The sequence below is a fragment of the Hoplias malabaricus genome, chromosome 5 (assembly GCF_029633855.1).
Source record: "Hoplias malabaricus isolate fHopMal1 chromosome 5, fHopMal1.hap1, whole genome shotgun sequence".
Lineage (NCBI taxonomy): Eukaryota > Metazoa > Chordata > Actinopteri > Characiformes > Erythrinidae > Hoplias > Hoplias malabaricus.
This window is the reverse complement of record NC_089804.1, coordinates 34,023,070-34,039,824: the sequence shown is the minus strand read 5'-3', so window position 1 is coordinate 34,039,824 and position 16,755 is coordinate 34,023,070. Positions and strand designations below refer to the sequence as shown.

At 38.5% G+C, this 16,755-nt stretch overlaps 1 protein-coding gene across 1 annotated transcript in view; it reads left to right on the top strand.

Moving 5' to 3' along the window:
- cacna2d2b (calcium channel, voltage-dependent, alpha 2/delta subunit 2b) overlaps window positions 1-16,631 on the top strand; it is a 47,844-nt gene extending 31,213 nt beyond the window's left edge. Inside the window, exons 17-38 of the mRNA XM_066671937.1 lie at window positions 358-432; window positions 521-595; window positions 857-928; window positions 1,592-1,663; window positions 1,854-1,915; window positions 3,283-3,359; window positions 6,018-6,078; window positions 6,165-6,262; window positions 6,715-6,805; window positions 6,932-6,994; window positions 7,558-7,661; window positions 7,905-8,003; window positions 8,579-8,670; window positions 8,985-9,032; window positions 9,125-9,196; window positions 10,148-10,300; window positions 10,403-10,455; window positions 11,254-11,309; window positions 12,189-12,312; window positions 12,510-12,619; window positions 13,064-13,146; window positions 13,452-16,631. Coding sequence (XP_066528034.1) covers window positions 358-432; window positions 521-595; window positions 857-928; window positions 1,592-1,663; window positions 1,854-1,915; window positions 3,283-3,359; window positions 6,018-6,078; window positions 6,165-6,262; window positions 6,715-6,805; window positions 6,932-6,994; window positions 7,558-7,661; window positions 7,905-8,003; window positions 8,579-8,670; window positions 8,985-9,032; window positions 9,125-9,196; window positions 10,148-10,300; window positions 10,403-10,455; window positions 11,254-11,309; window positions 12,189-12,312; window positions 12,510-12,619; window positions 13,064-13,146; window positions 13,452-13,553 — 1,842 coding nt within the window. The 3' untranslated portion in view covers window positions 13,554-16,631. The remainder of the gene's footprint in view (window positions 1-357; window positions 433-520; window positions 596-856; window positions 929-1,591; window positions 1,664-1,853; window positions 1,916-3,282; window positions 3,360-6,017; window positions 6,079-6,164; window positions 6,263-6,714; window positions 6,806-6,931; window positions 6,995-7,557; window positions 7,662-7,904; window positions 8,004-8,578; window positions 8,671-8,984; window positions 9,033-9,124; window positions 9,197-10,147; window positions 10,301-10,402; window positions 10,456-11,253; window positions 11,310-12,188; window positions 12,313-12,509; window positions 12,620-13,063; window positions 13,147-13,451) is intronic.
- The last annotated feature ends 124 nt before the right edge of the window (window positions 16,632-16,755 follow it).

The window sequence follows — 16,755 nt, the reverse complement described above, 5'->3', positions numbered from 1 at the left end:
GGTGATAGCACACGGGAGTTGTACTGTGTGAATGAAAAAGAAAAAGCATTTGTGACTCGTAGCCGCAGGCTGGAGCAGGTGTAATCATTGACTTGTTTTTGATTCGCATTGCACAGATTCACATATTGGTTTACAAATTTGCAACTTTTGTGCATGTTTTATATGAGTTTGTGAGTGTGTTTTGCACCATATTCACCGCTACAACTGTAGCAAAACTATGAGCGTGTAATATTTTTTTTACTTGTGTGTATAGAACTGGATTTGTGAAGTATACCTATATAGACATTCCCTGGAATTCCTGTCCCTAATCCTAACCCAGCTTCCAAACCTCAGCTTCTGTTTTCCTACTGTGTGTAGAACCAGCTGATCCTGGGAGTGATGGGTGTGGATGTGCACTTGGACGAACTGAAGAGACTTGCTCCACGCTACAACGTGAGCTTTCTCTCTTAGTTTTCACACTTCATTTTTAACCACGTCTTCAGAAGAAAGACATATATGAGCTTTATTTCTCTGTATACAGCTGGGAGCCAATGGATACATCTTTGCCCTCAACCCCAACGGATACTTGCTCCTCCACCCGAACCTCCACACCAAGGTATGATCAGTTTCTGCATAAACAAGGAGTAGACTAGACAAGTCATACTTGTGTATTCTGCCTGGTTTTGTTTGTGCTCTGTTCACTTACACTGGAGTAGAGGTAGCTAGAGGGAGCTAGTGAGTTCTCCACTCTCTGGGTTTGAGGAGATAAGTTTGTGTGTTATAGTACAGAGATATCACAGTACTACGGTATTTGAGCTAGAAATCAAAAGGAGATGAGTGTCCACACACTGGACCAGGGTTTCTATTATATTTTCAGGCTGTTGACCTTCCTGAACCTGTGACTCTGGACTTCTTGGACGCTGAGGTGGAGGACAACAATAAACAAGAGGTACCAACATAACCATAAGCGTTAACTTCAAAACAAACATGTTTGCTCCGTCCAACTTTGGATCAGGGGTTATGTGCAGCTTGGAAAGTCTTGACTCTGAAGTTAACTTTTCCAGCTAACACATAAACCCAGCTTTGTTAGGAGGGATTTCAGACAGTTAAAAGTGAACTCACTGTGACTGTAACCGATGCAGTGAAGGTACAGATCTGCATAGCACAATTTTTAATACTGATAATAGCAATACTATTCTTTAAAGGGATGTATCCTTCCCTACTCCAAGACAGAACACAGTTCCGTGATCGGAGAGACTCAGACGAGCGGGCAGGATATCCCCATCTGACACCAGAAGGGGAGGCAGACCTGAAAATCTTGTTTAATACTGACCTCACAGGGCTGCAATATGCAAATGAACCTCTTACAGATCACAAAGTTACACCATGGGCATCCTGACTAACGAATCCACAAACATGAAAGATAAATAATGCTCTGTGCAGCTGTACTTTACAAAGATAGCACACATTTGTGCTTTTTTTGTTTTTGTTCAGTGTTATTGTTAGCGTAGCTCTACTATGAGAAACATATTTAACACATTTACATATTTATTTAACTGCATTTTGAAAGCTGTGTAGTGTAAAGTGAGTTTTCTCATCTTGTGTTACTAAGATTCGACGGCAGATGATAGATGGCCGCTCTGGAGAGATGACCATCAAAACTCTGGTCAAGTCCATGGACGAGGTATTTATGCGTTTCCCTGCTTTGTGTGAGAGTGTATAGCCACTGGTTTGAACTTGTTGTTGCTGATTTGCTAATAAAATATTTTACTGCTCAATCTGGGCTCATTCAGCTCTTTCATTCTTCACAAACAATACAGACAGGCTCTGTTTCTTCTCTTTTGATGAAAGATAACTCAGTCTCTTTTCCTCAGCGTTATATTGATGATGTGGTGCGAACTTACACCTGGACCCCCATCAACGACACAGACTACAGGTCAGACCTATATTATAAATCATCATTTTTTACACTTCTCAAATTTCCTCTGAATAATTGAGCTGTACTCAGTGATGCAGAGTAGGCTCTGGACCTTCACCACGCCAATGATCAGGATGAAGTGCTTACAGAAGATGAATGAATGACTGAATGAACATTAAAGCCGCTGAAATCTGGTCACATTGACATTTCTCTCTTCACAGTCCAGACAGAAGTGATCCAGAATGAAGGACCAAACCTGTCAAAACTAAAAATACATCAATAAATTAATAAATGACTCAATAAAATAAATTTCCTTCATAATTATGATAATAAATATAATAAAACCACAGAGAAAATAATAAATTAAACCTTACTTTAAATTAAAATGTCTGTTTTCCTGCTTGTGTATTTAGTTTCATTTCTCTCTTTCTTACCTGACACATTTATTTGTAATTTAAATTTCTTATTGGTTGATTGATGCCCAATACTGTAGATCAACTGTACATATCTTGCTCTATCAGTGGTATTCGGCTGTATAATAACGGAGGCCTTTATTTACCCAAAGTACAACTCGATGGAACACCAGGACTGATCGTGTGCGGGAGAGACAGCTCTCTCTCCATGGCACCTCTGCTCCCAGAGACGGAGCAGCACAGTCCGTCCACGCGACAGCTCACACAGATCAAAATGAGCTGTGAATGTGCAAAAAGTACTGCCAAAGACATTTGCTTAATTTTAAATTGAATTCAGTCTTTTTTTCTGAACTCCTGAACTGAGATCATATGGTTGATTAAGGCATTCAGCTTTATTCAAACAGCAAACACATGTCTATAAATGTATGACACAGGACAGAAGGCACGATCCATGATAGACCCATGAAATGGCAGGGCATCACACTTAACAAGCGGATACATGCATTGCTCCATTTCACTGAGGCAAGCAGCTGCTTCTCTGTGGAGATCCGACACCAACCTTCGCCCTAACATTTGTGCTCTTGGACACGTCTATTGGAATCAACTGCTGTATTGTGGACTTGACTGCTAAGCCTGAGTGTGAAAAACATGCCCCCTTTATTAGCATATAATGAGGAGGAAATACAGAAATAAACAAATGAATAAATGGAAAAAAGAGAATAAGTAAATGAATACGTAAATCAAACAAAGTTTAAAATATAAATACAGAAAAAAATAATTAAAAAAATTAAAACATTAATTAATATAGGAATGAATAAAAATTGTAAATAATACTAAATATTGTAAATAAATCCCCCTGGATTTATGTATTTGTTTTTGTTTTTATGTCCCATATTGTCTCTGAAGCAGTCTTGCTTTTCTGTCTGTTCTGTTGTGTGACTGTGTTGTGTGATTGTGTGCTGCCCTCTGCAGTCTGGGTCTGGTGTTGCCCTCCTATGGCGAGTATTATATCCAGGCCGACCTCAGTGACGTCATGCTACAGCTTCAGTGTGAGTATCACGTTAAGATAAAAATATATTTTACTACAGTAAATGTCTCAGTTGTGCTTGTGTTTTCATAAAGTCCATGTCATAAATGACATTATTTGTGTCTGAAACAGCAGGTCTTCAAAAAGGTTCATTTTTCAGCCCATAACATTAAGGTTACTGCAACACAGAGTTGATAAAATAGTTGTTTACACGTAGAATTTTGTTTTTATAAAGAATTAACATGAATAGTTGTTTATTTTACATGCAGATTCGTTGCAAACAAGCAAAGGCTACATTTATATTAAAACTCTTTTAACGTTTTGGTGCTCTGAACATTTGGTGGGTGGTGTAATTGTAGGAGATTATCATGTTTTCTCCATTTTCAAATTTCATATTTCATTTAATGTTTTTGGCCACTGACGATACAGGGACTGTGGGCTTAGGGGACTTTTTTGTTGTTGATTATAAAAACAGTATATACACTGTAAGTTTATTTATATTATTGTGAATTCAGAGTCTTAACTTTGACCAGAAGATTGGGTCATGAGTGTCCAGTAAAGATTTGATGTTTCGCATAGTGGGTCTTGAGCTAAAGTGCTGAAGGTCAACATGCTTTTGTGTGTATGTGTATATATACCAGGACATTGTGGGGACTTTTTTTAGGCCAGTACCCTCTGTTACTGAGAATACAAAATTGAATTATTTAATATAGGCTACATTTAAAAAATCAGTGACCCCCGCTCCTATCACTACAAAGCCCTGCAACGCCAAGAGCTGAGTAAACAGAAGAGTTCCCTCACACAGCTGGTCCTGACCCTGACCTCACTAACTCACACTAACCCCCATCAGGACCAGCCTGAAACACCCATAATCAGAGTCAACCAAATTATAACACTCCAAACACACAATTACATCACCTACTGGAACACACACACAGCAGAATGCAGTGATATCTGGCCCTAAAACCACAGCAGGTACCTCAGCACGGTGACTGAGCACACACACAGAGCCACACTGAGCAGGTATAAACACAGTGGCCAAAGCCTGGCCGTACAGACTGTCCGCTACAGACAGACCTGCCTCCCCAGAGACACTGCCGGCAGTAGCACAGTTGCACTTCCTTACCAATTGTGATAAATACAAAGAATTTCGAGAAAGTTACATCCCAAAATTTGAAAAAAAAACCACTCACGCAGCGAGATACCTATCTGCCTGCCACACAGTAAGGAATAATGAGTGACCAGCGCGCGCACACACACACACACACACACACACACACACACAAATGCCCTATCTGTTACCATTTTCATACTTCAATTAAGCTTAATTATAATGTTTAACTGGTTGCCTGATTATTACATGAATTATTAATATTATTAATATTACAGTATTAGATTGTTGTTCCATCCATCCATCCATTATCTGTAACCGCTTATCCAATTTAGGGTCGCGGGGGGTCCAGAGCCTACCTGGAATCATCGGGCGCAAGGCGGGAATACACCCTGGAGGGGGCGCCAGTCCTTCACAGGGCAACACAGACACACACACATTCACTCACACACTCACACCTACGGACACTTTCGAGTCGCCAATCCACCTGCAACGTGTGTTTTTGGACTGTGGGTTGTTCCATTATATTTATTATTATTAATATTACTTTTGATGAAAGTGAGAAACATGTTGTAATGTTCTTAATGCTATATGTTGTTGTATTAATGATTTGGCAATTCTGTATCTGAATATGGTCATGCCAAAGCTTATTGAATTTAACAGCTGGTCCCCACAATGTAACCATTACCCTTAAGGTAAAGGCAAGGGAGTTGTTAGCGTTAGTCTAGTAGGGCTTATGGATACAAGACTGTGTGTGTGTGTGAGAGAGAGAGAGAGACTGACTGTTGGTAGTGTTAAAGCTCGAAGCTGATTCTTGGCTGAGTGAGTGCAGCTGTGTAAAGCAGCCTGTCGACACTGGGTTGGTGAAATTTTTTGGAGAGGCTTGTCCTGTTTGGTTGGTGTCAGTTTGCCGCTGTCTTGGGGTCTGAACTTTGTTCTGACTGATCTCTGTGAAGGTTAGGGAAACTGTCCCAGAAATGTGAACCCAATCCGACTTGAGAACTTGCCGGAGTCTTAAAGGAAAACCTGACACTAGACCTGGCAAAGTCCTGACATTCTGCTGGTTTAAAAAGAAATGTATTTACCACAGAACCGTTTCTTTCATGGGGTCACGGTCAAACAGAAACCAGAAACTCTGTGACTTAAGTCGCTGCTAAAATAGACACTTAACCTCCAAGAGTTTGGCACCGAAATCAAATCGTCTGGAGGGTGTGTTAGACTGAATTGGTAGGAGTCTCTAGGGGGCGCTCCTGACTTTTCTAAACCGCTCTCCTCTGTTACTCGAAAAATATTAGCTCTAATATGTTCTAAAAACCATGATCTCCAAAAATATCATCTATAATACATTTAATTCTAGTCAGGATTATTCATATTTAACATTATGCCTTTTAACTGCTTTTTTTCTTTTAAATGATTTTAAATAAGTAAAATGGTCTTATTTCATGTTTACTTTTTGAAAGTCATTGATTAAAACATAAACTTTTCCATGAATATACCCTGTGTGTGTGTGTGTGTGTGTGTGTGTGTGTGTGTGTGTGTGTGTGTGTGTGTGTGTGTGTGTGTGTACAGATCTTCAGTCTCTTCTGCCTAGCTCATTTGAGACCACTGGACATGTCTTCTTAGCCCCAAGGTACAGAATCAACCACACACTTTAATACACAGGACTCTCTGTGTGTGTGTGTGTTTAATGTTGTTGCATTCACTCTCTCTTTGTAGAGAATACTGTAAGCGTCTGCACTTGGCAGAGAATAACACTCAGTTTCTGGAAAACTTCCTCTCCCTGTTGGTGGAAATCACACCTGAGACAGAGGATTGTATGTATCTCTCTCTCTCTCTCTCTCTCTCTCTCTCTCACTGTTTTCAACCATAAGTAACTGTACACAAGGTTTCATTTGTAAACACAGTGTGCATAATCGCTATTGAAAAGCATGAAATGGAATAGGACACTGGCGCAGCTGCATATGAACTTAAGTTAAATATACCCACTGCCATGTGTTGGCTAGAGTGGTATAAAACCTTCCAGCACTGGGCTGTGTGTGGAGCAGTGGAACTATGTTCTCTGGAATGATGGACCTCCATCCAATACCTTTGAGATAGAGTGTAGATAATAACCCAAAAGATTTTTGATATTTATATTATTAATTTATGTGACTGTTATAGTAACATTTGTGGTACATGTTTTAGAAGTGCCAATTGTCCTTTGCAGAAAAAGAAACTCATTGTGTCTCTTGTATAAATGTCTGTTTAAATATTTTGTATGAAACAGGTGACCAGGGTCTCATCCATAATCTGATTTTGGATTCTGGGATTATCTGGCAGCTGGCCACAAATGTCTGGAAGAACAAAGACCTGAACACGTGAGAGCTCAGAGATATTCTGATAAATGGCATGTATGGAAGCATATGTCATAAAAACTGCTGGACATTAGGAGGAGTTTTATTTTGTGTTTTATGGTTTTATGTTGTGTCTTCACTCTGGGGCAGGTATGGCTTCCTGGCCTTGTTTGCCATCACTAATGGAGGTGTAACAAGAGTGTATCCAAACTCGTGAGTGTGTTGGACATAGTACAAATTTAAATAATGAAACAATTATATAATGATATAATGGTTTATTAAACTTTTATGTATTTTTAATTGGTGTACAAATAGGTTTTAAAACATTATTTTTGTAACATATAATTGTAATTCAAAAATTCTCCCTCTATTTTGTGATTTCATGGTAACTGTTGCAGTCTTAAAAATGACATTTCTATTGTTATTTGACAAAAATAACCTAAATATTGTGAAAATGGCAAGTGAAGAATGTGTTGGTCGCTGCATTCATTATGAGCTCCATCAGGAAAAATGCTGCAAAAGCATCTGTTGGATGCGTTCTGTTCTTGGGGAGTTTTGTTTAGATGATTTAAAGATGGGGATTCCAATGTTAGAACATGAACATAGCGTATTAATACTTCATTTTTGTAATTTTTTCATTTTTTGTTGAATAAAACGACTTGAATTACAATCATACGTTACACAAAATGCTTATTTGTACGTATTATATGCTGCACATCTAGTCCTATTAATGTTCCGATCTGAATATTTTCTGTGTGTGTGTGTGTGTTTATCAGAGCGGCCGAATCATGGGATGAGGATTTAGAGCCCCTCAATTCTAACTTTTACCGCCGCAGTCTGGATAATAAAGGCTACATCTTCAGGGCACCGACTCGCATGTGTGAGTTATGTCTGTCACAAATTCTGCTTTACTTCCAGTTTTAAATAAATAAATATTTAAAAATAAACATAAATATTTCATAATACATAATTTCATTATATATATTACAAAAATGTACAGAAAAGAGGATGTGTTTCACTCAGAAATTGAACAGGCATTTTAACCAGGAGTGGACACACTTTTGCACCTGTCTGTGTCTGTTTACAATCACTGCTTTGTAACGCCTTCACTGTGACCTGAAAGCCATGGATGACCCTTTGATTACGGAGAACGGCACTGTGGGTATCCTGGTCACCACTGCAGTGGAGGTCACTCTGGAGGGGGAGGTGCTGAAACCAGCAGGTATGTGTGTGTCTGTGTGTGTGGGTGTGTGTGTGTGTGTGTGTGCGGGGGTTGTCTCATTGTGGGTCCATAATCTGTTTACACATTGTGGTAAATCCACCCAGTCACAAACTTTGAAATGGAATATGTTAGTAGTAGTTATGGTTAAGTTATGTTTTTTAAGATATATAATGTCCACTGAAACCACAGAGACAAGACTGTGTGTGTGTGTGTGTGTGTGTTTGGACACGAGGGTGTTTGGGGGGGATTGTGTGGGGTGTAACTCTGCCTTAGAAGTATCTCCTCACAATTCCTAAAGTTAATCTCTCTGGGGTAAAGAGTTCTAGATGACAGTGCTGACAGTCTATAAATATATTCATCAGAATTTTAACAAGTAATTTAACCTGTGTGTGTGTGTGTGTGTTGTGTGTGTGTGTGTGTAGATAAGGTCAAGTTAAGATCCTGAAGGATAACACTGTGAAGTTTTCCAACACGACTATTGTTGCCCTCCCTTAAATATTAATATAAAATCAATTTTAAACATGACATCTACAGTAACTGTGTGTGTGTTTGTGTGTGTGTATGTGTGTGTTTAGTGGTGGGGGTTAAGCTGGATTTGGAGGCGTGGGTGGACAAATTTAAGATCCTGGCGAGTAACGTGTCCGACAGTAGACAGGGCTCCCATAAGGTACAGTTTTCACACAATGGACTTTAGTTTGTTACTAAAGACTGTTATAATCTGCATTTGTATTACAATAATATTTCTTTATTTTGCCTAGAATAATGTCACAAGTATGTCTTAAATTAGCATAATGCTAATTTGTGGTGTATATACTGTATATAATTTTTTTGATCTACATAACTGAGGAAATCTACTACATTTTGTTTTTTTTGGGATTTTAAAAATTTGATTTTTATCCAAAGTAGTACTTTATGATTAGTCTATAAAATCAAACCCTTGTTTTTTGGTTTATTTTTGTGTGTGTGTGTGTGTGTGGGCAGTGTGGTCCCTCCAGATCCTGTGAGATGGACTGTGAAGTCAACAGTGATGTAAGAAACATTGTTCTTCTTGTCTTTGTTTGAATTCTGCAGAGGAAACTTGGCCCACGTGGGGATTTTATGTAAATCTGCTGTTGTTTCAGGATCTGCTTTGCTACCTGATTGATGACGGGGGGTTTCTGGTGATGTCGAATCAGAGAGACCACTGGAAGAAGGTGCCAACAATTTAGTCTTTCCTTTGTAAACAAACACCAGAGGTTTAGGTTACGCTAAACGTGTCAGTGTTGTTATTTGATGGATCTCTACAGAATCAAACATTTGAGTGTTTAAAGATTTATTAAAAGGAAAAGAGACCAGCCCTGAAAAATACCTGTTAGAAAAAGTGAAATTGTAAGTACTCACAAGAGGCCTTAAATGCTCAGGGTTTGTTTTTTTTAAAGGGCAGTTAAATAATAAAATCCATCCTAAAGTTGTTTCTTACTTTTGTGAGTCCAAACTTGTACTGCATATGGTCCACATCAATAGAACCCAACAGTTTTTCTGTTGCTTTCTTGTTATCAATAAACCGCCCTTCTGGGATGACACTTGCATTCAGCACTTTGTATCTGGAAATGAATAAAATTATTTATAAATTTAGAAGGTTTCCTCGGGGTGCTCTGGTTTTTTTCCACGGTCCAAAAACACACGTTGGAATATGGATTGGGACTCAGAAGTGTCCATAGGTGTGAGTGTGTTAGTGAATGTGTGGGTGTGTGTCGCCCTGTGAAGGACGGGTGCCTCCTCCAGGGTGTGTTCCTGCCTTGCACCCAGTGATTCCGGAAAGGCTCCGGACCCACCGCAGCCCTGAATTGGATAAGCGATTACAGACAATGAATGAACGAATGAATAAAAGGAAAAGTACAGTGTGACTGACCCCTTTAGTAACAGAACACCCCACACACATTCAGTCTTTGCCACACTGCTAAGATTGAAGCTCAACATACTTGGAGGAGAACACTGCTTACACAAATGTTGTATGTTGGCTAAGAGATCATCACATCTGGAGTAGGGGGACAGAAAGGGCCATTCTTCCAACCCTGAGAGAGAGAGAGAAATGGCGGTTATGTTCTCTTTGATTTGACTCTGAATGAACCTTGTCTCATATTGTTTCTGTTTGTTTCTCCTAGGTGGGCTTGTTCTTTGGAGATGTTGACCCCTACTTGATGCATGCTCTCTACAGTAACTCCATTTACGCTCGCCACCAGTCGTTTCAGTACGAGTCCGTGTGTGAGCCCACAGCCAGCAGCCGGACCGGAGCAGCCCCTCGACGCTTTTTTGTGGTCAGTTTACCAGAAAAAACTCAACATGCATGTTAGGTCACACCTTGAAAAATGTGTTTGAGTGTATGCTTGTGTTTCTATTAATCTTTCCTTCTTTTCCAGCCGTCCATCCCTGATTTGCTGAATTTGGCCTGGTGGACATCCGCTGTGGCTTGGTGAGCCTCTCAATTTGATTTTAAATGTTTTATTTAAACATAATATACAACTCCCTGTACATTATTCCAAGTCATGCCCTACAAAGCCAGGCCTCTTCAGAAAATATCCCCATGTTTGTGAATGTTTAGTTTACTACATCATTTGAACGCAGCACACTGTGTGAAAATTTCATGGTGACTGGACCAATAGAAATGCTCCAGAATTACTTGGAACAAAATATTATTACATATTATACCTTGACTTTCAGTGGAAGTCAGTGTGAAATGGTTTAATTAAACAAATTTAGTTTTTCTTTGTTCAGACAATAGATAAACTTACATAATTAGTACTTACATAAGTATAATTCATATGTGCGTATACTGATTGTGTTTTTACCTTTTACACATACTTTGATCGACCATAACATTATGACTACCATCTTGTTTCTACCCTCACTCTAACAAAGAGGACTGTGAGTAGACACAGGTTTTAAAAACTCCAGCAGCACTGCTGTGTCTTATCCACTCATACCAGCACAACACACACCAACACATCACCACGTTAGTGTCACTGCAGCACTGGAACGATCCACCACCCAAATCATACCTCCTCTGTATCATCCTCTTGAGCGTTGAAGAACAGGGGGAAAGGGGGTCTAACAAAGTATGCCAAGCAACAGATGGACTCATTGTGGAACTACAAAGTGCTCCTGTGGATAGTGAGTGTACAAACAAGGAGGTGGTGATAATGTTATTTCTTCAGGGTTGTATATATTTTTGCACCTGGAGTTAAAAAACTTTAACTCATTGTTGTTTCAGGTCTCTGCTGCAGCAGGTTGTGCATGGCTTGGCCTTCAAAAGCTGGTTAAACACAGGTCAGTGTGCCTTACTACATCTACTCTAGGACTTGCACACTGGGTCCGCGTATGGACTTCATCTGCTGCCTCAAAAGTCTGCAGCTACTGTTGATCTATTACATCAAAATTTTATTGAAATTGTAGTGACTGATTTGTGTACCCCCTTAGTAACCTGAGAAATTAATTTATTCACTTTATTTAATCAGCATTGTTGGAGCTGAATCTAAACTGACAGCTTCTTTTGTTTGTTGCAAACGTCAAATCAAAGAACGTGAAAAACCAAGGTCCTTACACACAACAGTTTGCACAGTTTCTCACCACCTTTTCACAAGCCTTGAGTCAGTAGTAATTCAGATAAAGCCACAGCATAGTGTGTGTTATCACTGGTGATACGTTATATCACAAAGGTTTTAGACTCCAGAGAAAATGAGACTTGTTTAAAGCTGTTTATCCGAGCAGTAAGAGTTTATTTGTTCATAGAAGAACAACAAACAACCCCCTAACATTAGAATAAACTAAACCCCATTTTTCCAATGAATGTGATATTGTGTGTTTGAGTGTGTATGTTTAACCCTTTAATCTCTCCTTGTGACAGTCCAGTATTATTTGAGGTTATCATCCTATCCCTAGTTTTAGCGGTTAATAAATACTTCAATATGTTAAACCAAGTGAAGGATGAAGGAGAACATGTGGAAACACTTAGTTCTTCACACTCCTGCTCATAACACAGATACTACTTTTTAGAGGAAAAATTATTTATATACAGTTTTATACAAGCAACACTATTAATGAGAAGATCAATGATTTTAAATAATAATGATAAAAAATAATAATAATCTTAGGCACCTGAGAATTTTGGATAATAACTGTACATCACTGGCTTGTGTTGTGTTGTAGATGATGTTTTTGCTGATGGAACAGAAGCCAAAGGCAGTGGCTGTGTGTCCATTCAAAGCCAGTTCTACTTTACCAACAACACCAACTCCTTCAACATGCTGCAGGACTGCGGGAACTGCTCTAGGTACCACCCAGTTTGTGCGTGTGTTTGTGTCTTAAATGTGTTGTAATTTTAGACACGGAATGTAGTCCCTTGCAGAGCTTCTTTGCTTTAATCATTTTTATCACGACCAAGTAACAGGTGCGATGTTGTTCTCTGTTAACTTAACACCTCTAGGGTTAAATTCCTACACTGACAGTCCTTTCCCCGTTCTCTCTCAGGTTATTCCATGTTAAGAGGATAGAGAACACCAACCTGCTGTTTGTTGTGGCTGAAACACTGCCCTGCAGCTCCTGTAAAATCGAGAGACTCACACAAGTCAAAACGGAGTGTATCCTTCAGCTCGTATAAACACAGAGACCACTTTATAATTGTGACTTAGTCCTACGTTCCAACATTTCTCAAAGTTACACATATCCAGAATTTGTCACATACTGAATAAACAAGACACACAGAGATTATTTACAGTATTAAATGTCCTTAAAATGAAGAGCAGATAAAACAGATCACAGTGACCCTGAAATCGATTAAGCGGAAAAGATGATAATAATAGAGATCCAGGTGAAAGAAGCCAAAGGAGATGAATGAATGTGTGACATATCAGCAAGGCTTGAGCAGTTGTAGGCCACGTGTGGTAGTGTGTTATCGATTAACGTAATTGTGTAAACATGTTTTGTTTTGGGTGTTAAGGAAGGAGTGTTTATAGCCCCAGCAGTTTCTTTAAGATTACACCAGTTATTATCAAATCCTGGAGGTTTTCTTTAGCGTTTTCCAGTTCAGGAGCACATTCCATGTGATGTTTGGAGTCCAGCTCGGTACAGGAAAGGACCAGAGAAGTGCTTCGACTACAACGAGGGGGTATGAACTTATTGGAGTAAATCATGTGTTTACTCAACATTTCTCTATAATACTTTGGGATTTTTTCTAACAGCCGTATAAAACCAACTTTTTTCATTTTCTTTATTAGCTGTTAAGCTTTTAGTTTTACTATGACACATTCAAATTAAAGTGTATGTAAAAATACTCCTGATTTGTTAATAATTTATAGGTTTAAGTAATTTTTACAGTATGTGTAACATTTTCACTTTTTTCTCATCTCTCTCTCTCTCTCTCTCTCTCTCTCTTTTTCTCTCTCTCATCTTTTTCTGCATCTTTCTCTTCAGGAGAATACATCAGAATGTGGGCGGGGCCATTCTTTACACCACCCAATCAGAGTCCTCATCTTGATCCAGTTAACTTTGCTGTACCTAGTTTTTCGACCTTAAGTTTCTCTCTCTCTCTCTCTCTCTCTGCTATGTGAGTTTTTAAGCTGTGTTTACATGCACATGTTCAGAATCAGATTAGAATCATCTATAAATGTGGTTTGAATCTGATTTGGAAAAAATCCGGCAACAGAACATCTGACCCGCTCAGATCGGACCTGAGCGACAGCTTTACTAGTGTGTTTTGGTTGAAAGTTGTGTTTGTCGTACATGAACTGGATTTTCTGTCACAGCTCTGCTGAAATGAATGGAAAAACCAGTTCCACCCAACCAACATTTAAATGCAGCGTAAACCAGCGATCTCCTGCTTCTCACACGTCTCTATGTTCCTCACTGCTCCTGGTGTCTTTCCAAACCCCTGCTCCTTTTCTGAAGTGCTTTTAGGAAGAGCAGTGTTCTGTATGGAGCTGGACAGGTTGGGTGAGATGCTGTTTGTGTCTTGGTGACCTGTCATTGTGCATATCTTCTACAGACTCCTTATTTGTCCTATTTATTTGTTTTTGATAGTTAATTCTTTTTCAAATGTAATTATTTTTTGTTTATTTGTTTTGGAACACAAGTTGACATAAATGTACTATGTGCTTCTGCTTGCCAAATCCAGCAGTGGATCAGAGATGAGACGTGTGTGTTGGATCTTGACCAGTGTTTACAATAACATTACACTTACAATACTATTGTAAATGTACTGATGACAATAGCACTTCCTATGAAAATGTGCATCTTGCATTGTTACAGCTTCTGAGGTGTTAACCCGTTATGCATATCTAGTGTACGGCCCTTATGTCTTTTAAAGACATATATTTGACTTATTATTTCAGAAAAGATATTTGTAGAATGTTTAAAGGGCGTACATTGTGTAAAAATTGGCTGCCTAATTTGCTACCCAACAGTGCCTTGGTGCACTACTCCTACTGGACAGACGCAAGGTAGGGGTCTTCGGTTTGGCCAATCCTGAACTAATGTGAATACCTGATGACGATAAAAATGACTTATAACCAGAGATTTTTTATAACCAGAAGTGGGTAGTAACTAGTTATGTTTACACAGTATATGATTTTGTAAATTTATTTTATTATTTTCAGTGCTTTCCGGAGTATTTTAAAGGCAATTCTTAAAACTTTACATCCCCTCAGCTCCATCTCCTCTATTCAAATTCAGTTTCTATTTCTCTGTGTATGTAGTGTGATTGTGTGATGTTAGGTGATAAAGTGTTGTAGAGGAGCTGCTTTGTGACCAGGTCGTATCCATGGCTGCGGAGTTTTTTTGTTTAAAACTGAATGATTCAGAAAGAGAAGAACAAAGTGGTCCACACTTCAGCTCCTGTGCTGAGTGATGCTTGAGGTTCTGAGAATTTTCATTGACCCCAGTCTCTCTCTAAAGGAGAAGTGTTTAATTCCAGTTAGTTTTGGGAACTTACTTTTACTGCAGTCATCATGTTTTTATTTGAGTATGTTTTACTTTACCCACCTCTGGTTAAAAACGCTCCTGTTTTGAGGCACTAAGAAATTTCCAGCAGCAGTGAATCTTGTTTTTCAGCTGGAATCTCTCTCTTTTGATTGGCTGTATGATTCCTTGTCTAAACTCTGGGCCCGTGCTCTTGCCTGTGTCTGTAGGGAAGCAATCTACTATTTTGCCTGTGTGTTCTTGTAAATATGAGATTCTAAAACCACGCTGAGCTGAGGTTAATGTAACTTAAGTTTTGTTTTTCTTTTTGATGAATAGAATGTTTGCTGTTGTGCTTTCCCTGTGCATGATGGGAAACTAAAAGTTTAACTAATGATTCCAGGCTAATTCCAGAATGGTCTCTGATTTGATATTTGCTGCAAGGTACGAGCATATATCTTGTATATGTTATTAGTGCCATGCAATGTGAGAAAACAATGCACTGTACAGGGGCCACAATGTAGATGTACGTCAAAGATACTACAGTTGTTTTAAGGTTCATAGGTGACTGTTACAGAGTTCATGGAACTAGTGCAGTTTAAATTCTGATGTGCACTGTGTGATTTAAAAAATATAATGTAAGATGTCTCCTCAAATTGATGTTTAAATTGATGTTTAACTCATTTATTTTGGTCAGCGTTTCAGCCAAAATGGGTTTAAAAATTAGCTAAAAATCTAGTTCAAAAAATATAACTGCAACAGGATAAGGTATAGTTATGTTTTCTAAATAAAGGCATTGCAGGGTCCAAGTGACCCTTCAGTAGATGTTTTTTAAACAGTGCAGATATCAATCAGAGAACCATTTCTAACTCCAAATTTTAGTCATCCACAGAAGCACATTCATAGCTTGGAAACTGCCCGAGACTCTGCAGCCGTTGTCCTAAATGGGCAATTACATTTTTAAAAAAAGTTCAGATATCTTCAGTTTGTGTGGAATTTTTATAAGCTTTAATTTTGATATGTGCACATGCATTAGTAGTCTTTATTCTGTTGTAGATTTTTAGAAGTATAGTTGCGACTAAGTTTTCTAGAAATGTTTTGTTAATATTCAGAGATCCCACAATTTGGATTCAGGTTGTTGTCAGGTTGAGTAGACGGCCTATGTGGACTCTGCACTGAATTTATTTTTAGTGTAGAATTTTGTGTTAAAATTTTTTTACATTTAATCTTTTACAATCCTGGGAATATTACCTTTAACTAATTCTTTGTAAGAGCACAACAATGAATGCAAAGACTGAGAAAGTGAAAGAAACAGCATGATGCAGCTTCAACGTGGCCGTTTTGGTTTAAGGCTTGGCTTTGATGTTTGTATACTTTTGAAATAATTATATTATTGATATTTATTTGCTATTTGAAATGATTTGTATTAACATAATCATGTCATGTAAAAGCCTTGAGTATTACAGTGAATTTAATGATGTGAATAGGAATGTTTTTCTCCCTCTGTTTTTTTTAACTGTCTTTGTTGATGTTTGTGAGGGAGTTCTGTCTCTTTTTCTTGAGTCTTCCGTATTGCTCCATTTTGTACAGATGGCACAACAATGTCCAGAAAGGCTAACTTTGTATCATATTGTGTCATTCACCTATGATAAGCTGAAAATGTTTATAAGATAATTAGTGATAAAGACATTCATATTTTTCACGTCAGTTTTGTGTGATGTGTTTGTTTGCTTTCCCTCATTCGCCCTGTTTTTACATTTAAATTCCATTAAAAAGCACACCACAGTTATAAAGGGCTTAAAGGAGAAACATTGTGTGCAAA